Source organism: Rhipicephalus sanguineus, chromosome 1 (assembly GCF_013339695.2).
Source record: "Rhipicephalus sanguineus isolate Rsan-2018 chromosome 1, BIME_Rsan_1.4, whole genome shotgun sequence".
Classification (NCBI taxonomy): Eukaryota; Metazoa; Arthropoda; class Arachnida; order Ixodida; family Ixodidae; genus Rhipicephalus; species Rhipicephalus sanguineus.
In genome coordinates, this window is record NC_051176.1 from 293,545,172 (window position 1) to 293,562,752 (window position 17,581).

General features: G+C 41.9%; 2 protein-coding genes across 4 annotated transcripts in view; one reads left to right on the forward strand and one right to left on the reverse strand.

Moving 5' to 3' along the window:
• The first annotated feature begins 559 nt into the window (after positions 1-559).
• LOC119379289 (WD repeat-containing protein 19) lies at positions 560-12,544 on the forward strand. The gene is made up of 2 exons (XM_037648554.2): positions 560-4,256; positions 11,905-12,544. Exons 1-2 carry the CDS (start codon positions 570-572, stop codon positions 12,229-12,231), a joined length of 4,014 nt encoding a protein of 1,337 aa, XP_037504482.1. The 5' UTR covers positions 560-569; the 3' UTR covers positions 12,232-12,544.
• LOC119379290 (coiled-coil domain-containing protein 186) overlaps positions 12,516-17,581 on the reverse strand; it is a 108,537-nt gene continuing 103,471 nt past the window's right edge. For all 3 annotated transcript variants that reach the window (XM_037648556.2, XM_049411922.1, XM_049411920.1), the window contains one exon: positions 12,516-16,993. In XM_037648556.2, the coding sequence (XP_037504484.1) occupies positions 16,907-16,993 (87 nt within the window). In that variant the 3' untranslated portion in view covers positions 12,516-16,906. The remainder of the gene's footprint in view (positions 16,994-17,581) is intronic.

Here is a 17,581-nt window from a genome sequence, read left to right on the forward strand (position 1 = left end):
GAAGGCCGATTCGATTTCCAGGGACAACCTATAACTAGTGACGTACTACCGCACAGATCTTTGAGCTACTGGTTCTCGGATGAGACTTGTACTTAAAGGTAAATTTGATAAGGTGATTTTTGTACCGGAAACCGTCAAAACAACGAACTCGTATTTATACTCGCAGAGCGACGCTGAGGGCGGTCTGCAGCTTGCACGGCTCTGGCGAAGGGCAGGTTACGTAACGTGCATCGTATCATCGGCCGACCATAAATTTCAATTTCAGTGTGGCAGGGTTCTCCACCGAAGCCTCATGGGTCTCAGTGCCATTCAAATCGATGGCAACTGCACCGAGGTATGCACGTAACATCCCAACCGTCCCAAATACCGCATGAAATGTCCCAGCGTTAGGTAAATTAGTTTTCTGCGCACTGACCGCATTAGAACTTCTGCCTTCATTTCTAAAATAAAATGACAAAGGCTCCTGTACGTGTTCGATCGCACTTGCACTACGGCTGGCGAGCCGTCGTTTCCAGTGGCAACCCCTGTGTTTACGAAACGACAAACTGCCGAAAAAGTACTCCAGCAGCATGAAGGCAGTTTTCACGCTTCCGGAGAAAACGCACGGTCCAGGGCCAGTGTTCTTTACATGGCAAAAGTCGAGCGGCAATTATCTCGTGACGACTGGCTACGATCAGACAGTAAACGTGTACGACCGTCACGGCGACCGAAAGGATCAAATCAGCCTGCCTGGTATGTGCACGGGTCTGGGCTACGACAAAGACGGCGACACGCTGGGGATCATCACGGACCGATCGGCGCGGCTTTTCCTGTGGGATGCGAACACCCAGCAGCTGGCCCAGGTGGACACGGGCCTTAGGGATGTGTTGACATTACTTCTGTGGGCCAAGACGGGGCCTTTTCTGGCTATTGGAACCTCAAAGGGAAACCTTCTTATCTACCATCATCGATCCTGTAGAAAGGTGCCCATTTTGGGAAAACATGCCAAAAGGATCACCTATGGTGCTTGGAGCCAGCAAAACATGCTGGCCTTGGTTGGCGAGGACAATATGCTGACGGTCAGCAACCAAGAGGGAGACACACTATGTCAAACAACACTGAAATCGGAGGCTACGCTGGTGCAGTTCTCATGCATGAAAAAGGATGAAAGAAGCACGGCTGAAAACACAGTCAGTCTGGTGTTAAACAAGAAGACTCTGCTCCTCCTTGATATATATGACCCTGAAAACCCGTATGTTCTTGCATTTCAGGAAATGTACGGGAAGATAATCGAGTACAAATGGTATGGAGCAGGCTACGTTCTCCTAGGATTTACAAATGGTTACTTTGTAACTATCTCAACAAGTCCTAAAGATATAGGCCAAGAGATGATGCAAGTTCGCTGTCACAAGCAATCACTCTCACACATTGCTATATGCCTGTCCCAGAACAAAGTGGCATCATGCAGTGACAATATCATCAAAGTATATGACCTTTCTGATTTGCAAGATGTGCAGTCGGTAGTTACTGTGGATGATGTGCGGAAGATTGAATGGCTTGACTGGTCTGATGATGGCCAATTCCTGGGAGCAGGAGGTGCAGGGGGCAGTTTGCATGTCTTTCTCACAAAGCTGCCTGCCTTGGGCTACAGCCTTGGTCATCGGTTTGCTTATTTGACATCTCTCACTGAGGTAACTGTAGACAGTGTCACAGAGCCTGAACTGCACATGACACTTAGGGTGGATATTGAGCCAAGTTTCATCGCTTTAGGCCCATTTCACCTTGTTGTAGGCATGAACAATCACGCTTGGTTTTATGCACTGGGTGACAAGTCAATGGTTCCGCTTCATGACAAAGAATATTTGGGAACTGTAAAAAGTATGAAGCTAAATGGAGACTATGCTGCAGCTCTATTTGATGGTAAACTACAGCTGCAGCTCATAGAAATTGAAAACAGTGACCTGGAAGAACGAGAAAGCAAGCTATTTCCAGACTCTACTCACGGCCATGTGAAGATATTGTGCCACACAGTTACAGATGACTTTTTGATATATGGGACCGACACAGGCTTTATAGAGTTTTTTTTCCTTGAGGACTGGACCATCATCAATAGGTACAAACACTCCAGTGGAATCCGACAGCTTCACCTCGACCCATCAAATACACGACTAGTGGCACTAGATGACAGGTCACAAGGGTTTGTATACAACCCTGTTAATGACCATGTGATAGACATTGCGAACATACCTCCAGCTGCTAGGGGCGTTTTCTGGGACCAGCATTTGGACAACAGGGGTTGCTTTGCAGTATTTGACGACAGTAATGTCTACGTCTATATGTATGTTTCAGACACAGTGGTAGGCGCCATTGTAGAGGCTGTTCGCAAAATTAGCATCCCTTCAGGGCAGCACCCATTGCTGTTGCATGATGGCAGCTTGACTTGTCAGACACAGAGTGGGAAAACTGCACTGCTACTAGTCACAGGGACAGAAGACAAGGGAAATAACAGCGCTGCTCACCAACGAGAAGTGCTTACAGAATGCCTCAAATTGCGCAGGTTTAACAATGCCTGGCAAGTGTGTCAACGTATGAATTCAAAGAAAGAGTGGACTGAATTTGGCAACAGTGCCCTATTTAATTTAGACCTTGACTTGGCAATAAGAATTTTCCGGCAAATCGGCGATGTTGGAATGGTTTGGTCACTGCGGGAGCTATGTGAAATCGAAGACAAAAATCTTCTGGCAGCCTATTTAGCCTTGTTCAAAGGAGATTTTGGAGTTGCACAAGAGCTCTTCCTGGCATCCAGCCAGCCAACAGCTGCATTGCAAATGCGCCGTGACCTGCTGCATTGGGAACAGGCACTGCAACTTGCAAAGCGCCTGGCCCAGCAACAGATACCTTTTATTTCAAGAGAGTACGCACAGCAGCTTGAGCTTGCCAATGACAATACCAACGCATTAACCTACTATGAGACTGGCATAACAAACGATCCAGAGTACATAGACCACGATAAAGCCTGCCGTGCAGGCTTAGCACGCACGTCACTCCGATGTGGAGACATTAGAAAAGGAGTCAAAGTTGCCAAAGAGCTCAACAGCAGAACGCTGTTGCGGGAGTGTGCAGAGATTCTTGAAAGCATGAAGCAAAACCAAGAGGCAGCTCCTCTTTACGAACAGGGAAACTACTATGATAAAGCAGCCAACCTTTACATAAAACTTAAAAATTGGAACAAGGTTGGTGAACTCCTCCAGCACATAACATCGCCCAAAATATATGCACAATATGCTAAGGCTAAGGAAGCTGACGGACGTTATGCAGAGGCAGCAAAAGCTTACGAGCAGGCACATGACATCGAAAGTGTCGTTCGTATACAGTTGAACAACCTAAACAATCTGGAGGAGGCGGTACGACTGGTTAAACAGACAAGGTCAATGGAGGGTGCAAAACTTGTTGCCAAGTTCTTTCAGAAGTTGGGAGACAGTGTGTCTGCAATACAATTTCTTGTGCTTTCAAAGTGCACAGATGAAGCTTTTCAGTTAGCGAAAAGCTGCAAGCTAATGGATGCCTACGCTGCCGCCATTGGTGACAATGGCTCTCCTGATGACTTCAACATTATTGCTACCTATTACGAGGAAGAGCGCAATAACTTTGATGCTGGTAAATTCTATCTGAAAGCTGGACAATACAAGCAAGCCATCAAGCTTCTTCTAAAAGCTACTACAAAAGATGATGATGAGCCAATCAATTTAATTGTCCAAGCTGCCGCAGCAGCTGCTGATGACCAGACAACCAGACAGGTCATTGAGTTTCTAATGGGTGAAACGGATGGAGTGCCCAAAGACTTCAAGCATCTCTTCAGGCTGTACATGGGGCTCTGTCAATACAAGGAGGCAGGCAAAACCGCTGTTGTCATTGCACGTGAAGAGCAGAATGCTGGAAACTATCGGAATGCACATGATGTTCTACTGAGCATGTACCAGGAATTACGAAAGCAGCAGATCAAAGTTCCGGCTGAAATGCATCACAACCTGATGCTCCTCCACAGCTACATCCTGGTGAAGGTCCACATTCGTCATGGCAACCATATGCAGGCTGCTCGGCTGCTGGAGCGTGTGGCAAACAGCATCAGTCGTTTTCCAGCACACACAGTCCCAATTCTGACCTCAGCTGTTGTAGAATGTCAGCGTGCTGGTCTCAAGAACTCTGCATTCACCTATGCCAGCACCTTGATGCGGCCTGAGTATCGTAGTCAGATTGACCCCAAGTATCGGAAGAAGGTAACTAGCATGCAAAGGCAAAACACACAACCTGCATGCTGCAAAGAACCAGTATCATTCTGATTAGCTTATTTTAAGATGTTCCTAATGTAAAAATTCCAAGATGGGCTGAAAATAGACATAGGAATGTGGGTACAGCGACTTGCTTTTAGCCTGTGAATCTTACACCATCTTCCGTTTGCCAACTGGCTACTTGTGATGAATCACAGTGCAATGTTTGATTTGGCGATGGTAGTAAATGATCAAAATAATTTGAGCACTCACGTAAGGTTGAAAGAAATGACCATATATTTGATTCTTGTAGCTGCTATAGATCCCTTGTTCAAAACGAAGAGCAAGGCGAGAGGGCCTGACTATTTGTGCTTAAGGGGGCACAGAATGCTCATTGTATATATTGGGAAGGTTATCCTGCATCCATTTTATTGTGCATGTTGTTTATCAGATGCATGATTACAAGAGCAAACATGAAGACAAGGCACTTATATGTGGTAATTATACCAGCAGAATCCTGACCAATAATGTGTTAGTCGAAACATGGTGCTGTGCCAAAGCATTTGAGCTTGCATTGCATTTTTTAAAATATTTGTTCTGGTCCTGATAAATGCTTTATTTAATGCTTGCGGTATCACCTTTGCAAGATGTATCACAGTTTTTGTAAAGTGTCTTGTAGATTACACCTTGTCACCTTTTCAAAGGCCTTTCACTCATATGAGCTGTTTATTGGCTTAACTTGTATAGGCATATAGGCAATTTTTTGTGCCTTGTGCACCAAAAGTTTTGCAGGTGTCTTCCTGCTTCTTTTCCCTGCACCATTTCATGGTTAACAACACAACAGTATAGTTTGTGTGATTTGAGGAGCTGCAAAGGGTAGTCGTTGCTTGACAGGCTTTTTTTACCGTACGTCAGTGCCATAGCCAGGAATGATTTTTTTTCTTTCTTTTTGGGAGGGGGTGGGGAATGAGAGGGGGCACGTCCTTTTGACTGGGACATGATGACCGGGCAGGTGGTCATATCCTACAGAGGACAGAAGCTTCGGGAAAGGGAGCCACGTGCCCAGTGTGCCACCCCCGAACTGCACCCTTGCCATGGATAGCTTTTGCTTACATAGTTTGGGACCAGAGCAGAAAGCACAAGAGAAGAATGCAGCAACACCAGAGTGCTTGTATTTTATGGGATGCACACAGTCGAAACTCAAGTGTTAGACAGTGTGAGTCAGCTTACTATACACAGTGAATGAAAGTTCCTGGAAGTAAGATGGATGTTGATGAAGCCAATCTGTTCACTTTTTTTTTGTTCTATGGAAAACAGGATAATTCGTATGAAGGAGTTTAGATATTTGAGGAAAAAAAGTATTTCTTACTGCCAGATAACACAGAAACAATCATCCACGTGTTGAGCAGAAAGTTGAGGAGCCAACTTTTATGAAGTTAATGCAGAATTTTACAAGGCATCAAGGGCTATATTTGCACAGATAATGGAAACCTATGTGATCATTACACTCGCCATTGAAGACTCAATACTATGTGTTAGACACGCAAAAAGTGGCACAGGTCTTGAGCGTCGAAACAGGATGCGTGGCGGCAGCAAAGGGTTGCTCTCGAGAATCTCCTTGCACTTGCAAACTGAATTGTATATTTGATAGGGATGCATGCAAACATAGGGCCAGCATTAAGAGAGCTCATCACCTAGTCGTTTACAGTGGTATCTCTTCTTAAGTGAAATTAGCTGAATTCTTGATGTAATTGGATGCGTGCTCTACCAAGGGGCACAGAAAATTGTGCAAGTAGCCAGATACACAACTTGTACAATGGACAGCATGTAAAGTTTACTGTTTCTTTTTATTTCTAAAGCCTGCCCTTAGGCATAGTAATTGGTGGTATCAAAGATACAGATACAAATTTGCTTCGTGTATCCAGCGCTTTAGGGTGACAATGTACTGGTGAATCTTTGGCAAATCATAAATTGTGGGCGCCATATCAGTGTTCTAGAGAAAACTTTATACGAGGGCTATTCAAAAAAGTCAGAGCCGTTTGCTAATATTTAAATATTTACACATTAGAATGAAGATTTAGTTGTGTAGCGCCATCTGTTAATTCTTCGCGAAGGTAGTGAAGTAACTGTTCTGACTCGGTAGTTGTCTGCTTGTCGGGGAATGCAAATGGCAATTTCTCCGAAAATCGTTGCTCGCGCCTGTTGTGAAGTGCAAGCTGTAATTCAATTTTTGCTTGAAAAAGGATCATCAGCTTCTCAAATTTATGTGGTATTGTGTCTAGCTTATGGACATGAAGTGATGATTCAAGGGAAGGTAATAGAATCGGGTCGAGACTTCACAAATGGACGCACAAATGTGCACGACTAAGAGTGGAGTGGAAGGGCCAGAATCCAGAGCAATGAAACTGTTCAACAAGCGGACCGGGCATTGCAATTAGATCAACGACTGACAGTCGTCTGTCAGATGAATTTCCTCTCGTCAGATGCACTACAATTTGCATGATTGTAACTGATAAGCCCAGATATCACAGTGTGTGCAAGGCAGGTACTTACCGACCAACTCAAACAGCAAAGAATTCCCAGGCGGCGAACTTCTATGCAGAGGGACTAAAGAAATTGGTGCAGTGGTACGAAAAGTGCTTAGAATTTAACGGTGATTATGTAGAAAAGGGAAGTAGTCTTTACTTGAAATATGTGGCGCAAGGTTGTAACTGCGAAGAAACAATAAGAGACAGAAAGAACGTTCTTTCTGTCTCTTCTTGTTTCTTCGCTGTTACAACCTTGCGCCACGTATTTCAAGTAACGATGCACCAACTAGCCCAATATAACGTACTGGGAAGTAGTCTTGTGCTACACTAAACCAGCCAATAAAAACTTTTACTAACGAATATTTATTTTTGGGGGGACCAAACGGCCCTTACTTTTTGAATAACCCCCGTACAAGCGTAAGTTTGGATTTCAATCTTTTTGTAGGGTCCTGGCTCACTTAGGTGTATTCTGAGCGGTCAAGGATAAGTGTGGCGAAATATCCTTTGGAAGTGTAAAAGTACCAAGGTGTAATCTAATATATACTGAGCAAAGATTGTGACACTTATGGCAAGGGAGGCATCATTTGGGGAGGGAGGTGAGGGCAGGGGGGCAGCTACCCCCGATATATTAACCGGCCCTCTTGTCACCCACTCTAATGAGCCAGAAAGCTGTACCTGAAACTAGTTCTTAGGGGGGTGTCCCTAACCCCCCGAACAGGGCTGGGCAAAGATACTTTGAAATTGTATCACGATACGATACAAGATACTCGGGCAAGAAGTATTTGAGATACAGATACAAGATACTCGCGGAATAATTGTATCCGATACGATACTTCCCAATTGTATCTTAAGATACTTCGATACATTTGTAAATTTGCTGTTATATATCTATATAATGAAGCAGCAAAGGCCTACGTAGAAATGTGTTTACTTGAAAATTTCTTAACTGCGACCAGCTTTGTTTAATTTTAACAAAATACCTGTTTGTATCACAAGATACAAACTTTCTTGCTCAAGACGTATTAGTTTCATTTCTAAACGACCTATTGGGATTTCTTCAGCTATTTAACATGACAGCTCTTTAACTGCTGCGCTGTTAGTTGTTTTTGCTTGACACTTCTGTAGTTTATTGGTGTCTCTGTTCTACTTGGCGAACAGCTAGCTGGTTACCACCTACTTGCAAGTGCCTTCGCACGATGGCGCAAATACCGCTGTGCAGTCTTACCTTGTCCGCAAGCGTATTGTTTTCGTAATACCGCATCCACCGACAGGTGTACAGCAGCAACAACGTTGGTAGCGGTATTGTTTGTGACGCATCGTGTAAAGACGATGAACTATATAGTCGGCGCACATAAAACTGCAGTGATTTTTTATATTTTACTTATCTGCTGGCGTAAAGCGTTCGTTAGCAACATATTCACTAACATGCAGTCTTTTACCATTTGTTCTCCGAGAGAACCTGAGCCGCCAAGAAACGTCTCAGACGTACTCTCGGCACAAAACGCCGCAGCTTATCACTGCTATTTACACTATTGCCACTTTGAGCTCTACTTACCTGCGGATTTGTTACAATAAGAATACTTTAAGGTGACCTAAAAAAGTAAAACGAATATATTTAAGTCAAATAGCAAGGTGGTTCCGTATTAAACAATCAATGTGAATAAGTATACAAGGTGTTTCACGTAAGTAGAACCCAATATCAAAAAACAAGTGGCTAACCGCCGCTGAATGAAACCAAAGGTATTTGGTTTGCCGTCATGTGACACTCGTTATGGTATGTTTTGTACTAAGCTTAACTGGTTAATTAAATAAGGTCATTTATGCGACATTTTTAATATTCAATTTAGGGCCAACTGCACTTCGACACATCGTAGAGCGAATTTAAAAACGACCGACCCAATTTTTTTGGGTAGCGTACATGCTGCGTGGTGAATTTTTGCGAGCTTTTAGAAAGCCCGCGAAATATGAAATAAAACCACGTTCGCAGACAGTTAAAAAAACAGAATAAAGGAGAGAACGTATTTTAGCAGCAGGTTACAAAAGACATATTACAATAAACAGATGGGCGAAAAACTATGCAGAGGACTAGGTAATGTATGGGATGCAAACGGAAGACAGCAAAGAAAGCACTTGTGCTAACAATCAAGTTATCATTAAAAGAACTTTTCAAATAATTTAGCAGGAAGAACAAAGACACAGTACGTCAAAATATTTCCTGTTACGTAAATGCTTCTTCTATTGCATCTAACGTCAGCACCGATAGTGGGACGGTTGTTAGAATCTCCTTTGCATGTAAGTCAGTCTCATCGTACTATGTAAGTCAAGCTTGCATCCACAAGATCTTTCAAATCGCTGATGTGTGAAAGGCGCGAGACGCAAAGGAGCCCCATTTTTGCATTCTTGAGAGATTGCAACGAAGCATCACGCAAGACAAACTTCGATAGCGATAGTATAGCGACATCAGAATTTGTGCGAAAGACGCCGCATGCATTGGAGTACGCAGCAGAGTGCAGGGTCTATGAACAAGTGTCATGACATCAACGCAACTAAAAAGAAAGAAAACATCTAGAAAAATAGTATAGGCTGCGCGTAGACGTTCGCACGCTTGTTTTTGTCGCAATGGCTTGAGCGCCACCACGTGACTCTGCTCCATCAATAGGGACGCTTAAACATGATCGCCTGTGCTCGCTGGAGCACTCTGGCGGAAATATACAAGAATGTCACTCTCGTTAGTTTTATTCAGGTGGCTTAGTGGCAGCAATATCAGCTTGAGAACCGGAATTCCGGTCGACGTTTATTGTTTCGCACGCTGGTGTTTCTATAGCAGCATCTTGTATCTTAAGATACACGATACATTATTGAATGTATCGGAAATACAGATACAGATGCTCGTTTTGCAAGACGTATCGCGATACAGATACAAGATACCCAAAGAGTATCTAAGATAGTATCGAAGATACATGTATCTTCGATACTGCCCAGCACTGCCCCCGAAGAACCCCTCTCACCCCCCCTGCCCACATCTGTGGAATAATCTTGGCACTGCCCCTGGATAAAGGCAAGAGTGGCAATTTTCAAACAATGATTCCAGAACATCAGAACGATCCCAGGAAAGGCAACGAAACCTTGAATGCCTTGACTGAGCTTTGAAGTCAAGGTTTCACAACACTTATTGGGATTCTGCTGGAATAATCACGCCAAAAGTGTCTATCTTCGAGTGTGCTGTTCCGAGTCATGCATCCTGTTGAAAATAGGATGTGATTTTCCCAAGATATGAGCTCAGTGCTATCGAACGCACAAGTAGTTGGACTATCCCATTGTTCTATATTGTAAAAAACAGACCCCTTAGTGCCCTCAAAATACAAACTGCATGTTTTTCCTTTCAACCTTAGGAGAGTGCTCATTTTATTATGATCTTGTGATGACATGCAGGCATGGCACTGCCAATGATGTAGTGAAAAAAAAAAAGGAATGGAACTGGATTAGAATACTGGAATCATTCTACTCTGGCTAATATCTGCTACTAAGGGCTCGTAAGAGGAGCAAGCAACTATTAATGCTTACTCAATATGTAAGTGGGATTTCCTGACCAGAAACTACATGGCTACAAATGAAACCTTTGTCACGGCCAATTTTTACTGCACAGGTGCAAAAGCCACATGTTAATTGTACAGTTGCTATTATGGTAACGATTGCTAGAGCCTAATCAGGCATGCTAAACTAAAATTTTGCTCCGGAACCCATTTGCACACTGTACTTCGCTATAACAAAATAAAATTTTTATTAAAAAAAATATATTGCCCTGCTAACAAAGAATGCTCAGATGTAGTAAAATTTAACCCTTCTCATCGATTTTCATTGTGTATAGTAAAAGAAATGTGTTTGACAAACATGATGATACCACAGGGAGCAGGCTTCTATGATATTGTAATAGAAAATCTATTGGAAAAGGATATATTAGAGTTTCTGTTGCATGCAGTGGACATATCTGGAATTAAGGTCAAGATAAAAGGTGACACAAGACATTTCAAAAAGTGAGCACTAAGGTAATGGATATCGTTTTGCACTTTTCATGTATTTTACTATCTTTTAAAAAAAATGACCACTGGGTGCCATAAAATTTCCGTAAGGTGATTTATTCTCAATTTCTATACTTTTTTTTTAGCCTCAGCAGTACAGAATAAAGCGAAGTGCACCATTAAAAAAGTTATTGCCGACATAGAGTGTCCTTTTGACACTGGATATAGGCTTTCGTAGCTGATAGCTCAATAAATGGAACCATATAGGACATGTAAACATTGGTTGGAACCAGGCAATATGTGATTTAGAAGTCTTTAAAAAGCATGTGTGCCTCCTAGGACTTACAAAAGGTGTATCCATTCAAAATTTAGCATACTTCACCTGAGATAAAATATTGGCATCTATGCCAAAAGGGTAACCGGTAATTTTCCCTACAAGACTACACAGTGTTCTGAAACACTTGCACAATCTTTCTGTTCTGGACACCACAATCCCATCATGCACTGGCTGAAACCACTAGTGCGTTTAAAAATTTGCAACAAAACTGCCATACAGAACTCTGTTGCTGCAGGCATTCAGCTACCATGGGAAAGATGGAATTGTATATTATCTTCATGCTTGTGGCATCACTTACTATGCTTTATAAGTAGGGCAACAATTCTTTGCCAACATACATAATAACTGCAAACAGCTGCATCTACAATATAATTTCAGTTGAGTATGATCAGCATTCATAGTCTCCCTTTGCTCAAAGGGTGGCCCCCGCTCACATGGGATGTGTGTGTGTGTGTATATGTATGTACATATATCCAAATGTATTGTTGATCACTTTAAATCTTGGGGGAAGGACTGAGCCCCCATGACTTTAAGCCCTTAATATAATCAATATGTGCAAAGCCATATTTGAAGGCAGAAGGACAACGTTTAGGCAAATCCACTTACTGATTATAATTTTCATGCTGGCCATAGTGCCATGCTTGAAACACCTGTAGACACTAGTGGCAGGGTCTCATCTAACTGCTTGACCTGATAGCCTACTAAACTAGTGCATGATGTGCATTGTTTTACTACATTAAACACACCCTTTTCTTTGTCTTCTGACTTTAAAGGTGGAAGCCATAGTGCGCAAGCCCCACCGGGAACAGGAAGAAGCAGATCACTCGCCATGCCCCTTCTGCAACTTCAGCTTGGCTGAAATGGAGTTGCTGTGCTCCCAGTGCACAGCCAACTTGCCATTCTGCCTAGCGACAGGCAAGCACATTGTGAAAGATGACTTCACGCAGTGTCCGAGCTGCCATTTCCCCGCCATCCACACACAATTCCGTGAACTGCTCGCAATGGAGACCAACTGCCCTATGTGCCTTCAGCCAGTGTCTGCAGACCAATTACAGCCTGGAAAGTTTGAGCCAGAGGTATATGAAGAAACAGAGGAGTAGCATCAAAGTCAAGCGGTTTACAAAGGCTTCAAGAGATCTTGTCCACTTTAAAGGGCACAAAGAGGCAGAATTGGTGCCTCGCCCTTCCTACTCTGACCACTGACAATGGAACCACTAGTCAGACAAGACAATCCCATGTCCCTTTTGGCCTTCATTCAGCATGGGCATTAAACTGGAGTTTGCAAAGAGCAAATTAAGAAAAGAAGCTTATGTTGAAAATGTAATTTGATGACATGGTGTTGTTCATGTTGTAAAAAAAGATTTATTTTGGACTGCCAGAAATCTTCAAGCAATAAAAACTTTAATGTTTGAAGTACACAGTACCACTATACTTCTCGCGTCCTACGGCTGTCAACATTTGATGCATAACGGTCGATGCTTGTGTACCGCTGGGTACGAAGTATATTGTGGACTGCATACTGTGAGAAATCAGTTTCCTTGCATTGTTCTCACACAGCTCAGAACCCTGAAGTTACAGCTATGACCTTGAGACTGCGAGCACCACGGCACGACTCTAGGCTGCATGCATAGGCCTTGATAAGCTCCACTTTTTTAAATAGCACAGATGGCTAAAAAAATGTTTTGTCTTCAGCTGTACACAGACATACAAGTCATATACATACTAACACGCCATGCACAATACACATCAAAGAATCAATACACACTTGACCTGAAGCTTGCTTGCAACACATGAGTGCATGGTGGCCATAATTTGTGGGGACTGAAGAAGAGGTAAACAGGTAACCCAGGTGCTTAGTGTCATAAATTCATAGCATACCAAAAGAACAGCAATAGCAGCAGCACAAACACTTTTAACAGTCCACATTTTGCATTGCATGCGCAAAAACTTAAGAAAATAGAGAATTTTATCAACAGTGAATTCTTTGTGCCCCATAAAATACACGTGAAATCAAAGCTTTTGCATGGGGTCCATTTTCCTCTATATTTTTAGCAACCACAACTTAACATTTTCAACTGATCATCACTGATGACGCTGCATGCTGAAGCTGTTGCTACTAAATATAATACTTGTATTCACATGTCTACCTTAACTCAAAGCACCTTTTTGACTCCAGTGATAATATATCTGGGGATTTACGTCCCAAAACCACGATATGATTACGAGGGACGCCGTAGTGGAGGGCTCCGGAAATTTTGACCATCTGGTGCTCTTTAACGTGCACTGACATTGCACAGTACATGGTTGACTCCAGTGAGTAAGGGTTAGCACTGCCCCTTGACTGAAGCATAGTCATTGCATCTCAACAGCATTTCTTCATAATTACTGTAATGACATTTTGTTTATACAGTGGTCCTCTACTTCAGTGCCTTTCAACAGAGGCTGAATACACATGTATACGAAGTAATAGGTTCGGAATAAATGAGAAGCATTACTTAACTACATTACTCAAGAGTAGCACGGCTGACAACTCCTGAAAACCAAAGTTAGAGGAAATTCACCGATAACTATTTGTGTACATTGTGGGGAAATAGCACACAAATCGTCAATACTTGGATTAGCAGGTCACAATATCTATCTAGAGGCAAAAATTGGAGACTTGCCCAAAGCCTTGACTTTAAATATGATGGGGGAATGAATCTGTGAACAAGTCCAGTAAAAGATGGCTAGAAATAGTGTAAAGGTAGGAATAGACCCTTTTCATAATCCGCAAGTATGCTTCCCTGTGCTGCGTATTCACCCAACTAATGACAGCAGCTGTCATTCTTCAAGTGGAAACGAGGTCCTAGTTGCACCTGCTGGGGCTTGTCTATTATGCATGTTTATATAAAGAGAACTGATCATACGTTTTCCGCGTCACAGCACAAACTACACTTGAACAAGCTATTTGTAGTAAGTGAATGGGCACCATTAGTTGGGCTAACTGTATTGCAGGAAATCTAGCTTTACAATTATGAAAAAGGGTCTGCTAAAGTAAAATGGCACACGAATACCCTAAGGAATCAATGGTTTGTTACTGAGGACCACAGATCTTAATGGCCAAGAATAAATGTAGCACAAAGGTAAAAAAAAAATTAACTTGATGGTATGAAGCTTGTAAAATCTAACCATTAAGCCATAAAACTAAAGTGGTGAAGGAATGCTTAACAATGAAGATGAAGGCAGGTAGTGCCCCAAGCATCACTTTTTATGTAAGTATACTGCAAAGTTGTGAAACTCATATTCATTATGATCTTGCCCACTAAAGAAGCCTACCATAGATATACCTGGGTTATCTTGACAACAATGACACAACAGCCCTGGCTTGTTCACCTTGACAAGGTTATCAATGGGAGCTCATAGGTAGTTTACTATGGTTTAATGTCCATGTGTGGCAACAGAAGTGCACCATTTTAAGGCCGTGGCCTGCAGTTTTAAAAGCAGATGAAGGCTATGTCCTTGACAAAGAGACTTACTTGAGAATTAAGTTCGAGAGCTTTCATGCTGTTACTGTACTGGTTTGATGCTGATTTTAGGAAGATAGGTTTTCCTGAACAAATAAAACCCTATACTTCTAAGCCACTCCATATTCATTGACAAAAGTCGCCGTCATGTGCTGCTGCAGCTGGAGAGGAGGGAAAAAGAAAAAAGATAAAAAGTATAGATATGTTTTTTCTATGTGGCAACATTTGGTCTGATACACTCAACACAGAACATTCACATAACACAAAATGTTCAAGGCTAACAAAACTATGCACAAATTTGCCCAGACACAAGTGAAAACATCCCACCTAATGATACCGTGTAAAACTGTCTTGTTTTCAAAGTTTCACTGCGCTATGTACGACAGGTGGAATGATACCTTTTGCACAATATGTGTAATGTAGTACCTGCCACATTAGCATTTGACTCATCAATAGTTTAGCACATAACTTGCATCTAACAACTTTTATAATTAAATATGAAATCATGCAAAACAGAGTAGCTCTTTTGGAGCTCATCTTATAGCACACCCAGTAGTGTTCATATGGCTGTAGTGGCTTGCTAAGTACAAGCAGTCATAACAAGGACAGACCCTGCTGATGAAGGATAGAATAATAGAAAGTTGAGCTAGTTGCTAGAGATTCCTCAAAGAAAAAGTACTTAGGTGCACCGACACGGAGACAAGTAAAGCAAAATGTTTTGTGCTGTCTGCTTCCCTTCACTTTTGTCCATGTCTGAATCTCTAATTTTTTTCTATGGTGAATTTCTAAAGAAAATATGCTTGAGCCGATGTTTCATACTATACTTGGCACCCTTATAACTCCATTTATTCCCTATAATGCCAAGTACAGGAACTAACCAGCCCAACTAAGTGCGAACACAGCGAATATGATAGCTGGCAAGTGCCTCAAGAAAGCATGACAGCAAATCTGGGAACCGTATCCAGAAATCAGCACAAAGCTGTCGGGCCAACACACAGGCTTCTGCATAACAAAAGACACAAACATGACATCCCAGTGCCAAAGACTGCAAAACATGCCATCTTTGATATTCTGATAGTAATATTAACAAACAAGTAACCAGTCATTAGCAGGAAAGTTGCAGAATGAAAAAATGCAGCAAAGACAGGCAAACTGTTCCACAATAATGAGTTTGAATAATGTTTCAGGCAGGATGGTTGATGAGCAGATGTCCTTCATATATAACTGTTGGCAACTTCGTCGTTTAGAAGTGCACAAGAGAGAAATGCCATATGATTATCCAGAATACCTTAATTTAAGCTTGTATAAACAGCTGATAACACAAACTCAACATGCAAGCGTATGGATCAAGTCTATATTTGCTAGATGGCACAACAAACACCATTTACAGAGCTCATTAGTCCTTTCCTTGTCATCCACTCTCATTAAATTTATTTCAATAATTTGCTTAATAAAGTATGCTATATGTTCTATACATATATATATACACACACGTATATAGCATTTGTTTAGTATACATATATAAAACCTTCTAGTAAGCGATTATGCTACGATACAGGTGTTCAGCACAGAGCTAACAGTGTCAACAGAGGTATAGATGCATTGAAAAACAAGTTCTTGAAAATGTGTGAAGCTGCTTAATGGAAGTCCAACAAGTGGTACTTAATTTGCACTGAATGAAAACAGTAGCTGTCATTCCAACTAAACGAAATATAAGGAACAGTCCTGCTCAAGCTCAGTATCACAACTGCCAAGATGTTCTGATCATTTACAAGTGTTCATAACAGTTGTGAACATGTTCCTTCTCAAGGAGAGAAAAGCACAAATGACTCGTCAGCATGCACAATAAAGGATAATGTCAAGGAGGTGAATAACTGACTCGGTTGACAAAGCTCAGCACAGGCACAGCTGTTAAATGATGTTGCCGTGTGCAATCAGTGTTATGGAGTTCTGCACAAACTGGCCAGTTCGTGCCTCATTGACACATTCTACCAAGGCACATGGCACAAAGATGTGACAATGTACAGTGAAAGTTGACAACAAAATAGAATGGCAGTACTGCCATTGCTTAAACTTAATACCTGAACATTCACATTCTACAGCGCACTAAAGACCAGAGGCCTCGTTTGCATTCATAACCACAATCTTGCAAGGTGGCAGAGTGGAACGGGACACTGCCAAACTAGACTATGTACAAAAGGGCCGATTCCCACAGCCTCACTTTGACATGAGGCAGTCGGCGGCTGTCTCTACTAAAATACAGTTATTCCTTTCATTTCTGCCGGCACTGCGTTGCATCAACAAGGCGATGGTCCCTGCTTAGCCTTGCTATCTCCTCACCAAGGGTGTTGATATTTTCCTGTAAAATTGTGGCAACAGAAAAATGATATATAAATGCATGTGATTAAAGCAGCCAACTGAGCAAAGGTTAAAATATATGCAAGGATTTTCATGTAAATTTCACCGCATTCTTGGATAAGGTGTGTTCATTGAAAACATCACAGGTAATGCTGCAATTCAAGTGTCCAAGTTGTGCAAGTCCACAGCGACACCTATTCCCTAAAGTTCTCATGTGGGGAATAAAAAAAAATGCAAGTAGCAATGTGTTGCAAATATATGCTGAGTATGAATCAATGCACTCTCCAACACTAAATGACATTTATGTCTGTAAAGGAATATGTGCCTCCACAACTTAATTTTCTCATTTATTAAAGATAGTATCGCAAAACAAATAATTGAAACAGTTTTGCTTGCCCTTCCCAAAAATTTAATTAATATTCATGTAGAGACTTCAGTTTTTGTTTTTTAACGAAATTAAGAGTTTTCGGAGTAAAATTTATCGATTTAAACCGATTCATTGTTTCACTTTAGTGTCCGTCAGAGGTCCTTATATGCAAGGACCTCAATGCATGTGACGTGCAAAAGAACATTAATATTGCAGCAGCAC

Coding starts and splice junctions, on each gene's coding strand:
- LOC119379289 (XM_037648554.2), top strand. CDS start 570: ATGAAGGCAGTTTTCACGCTTCCGGAGAAAACGCACGGTCCAGGGCCA. Junction 4,257..11,904: donor ACCCCAAGTATCGGAAGAAG/GTAACTAGCATG, acceptor CTGACTTTAAAG/GTGGAAGCCATAGTGCGCAA.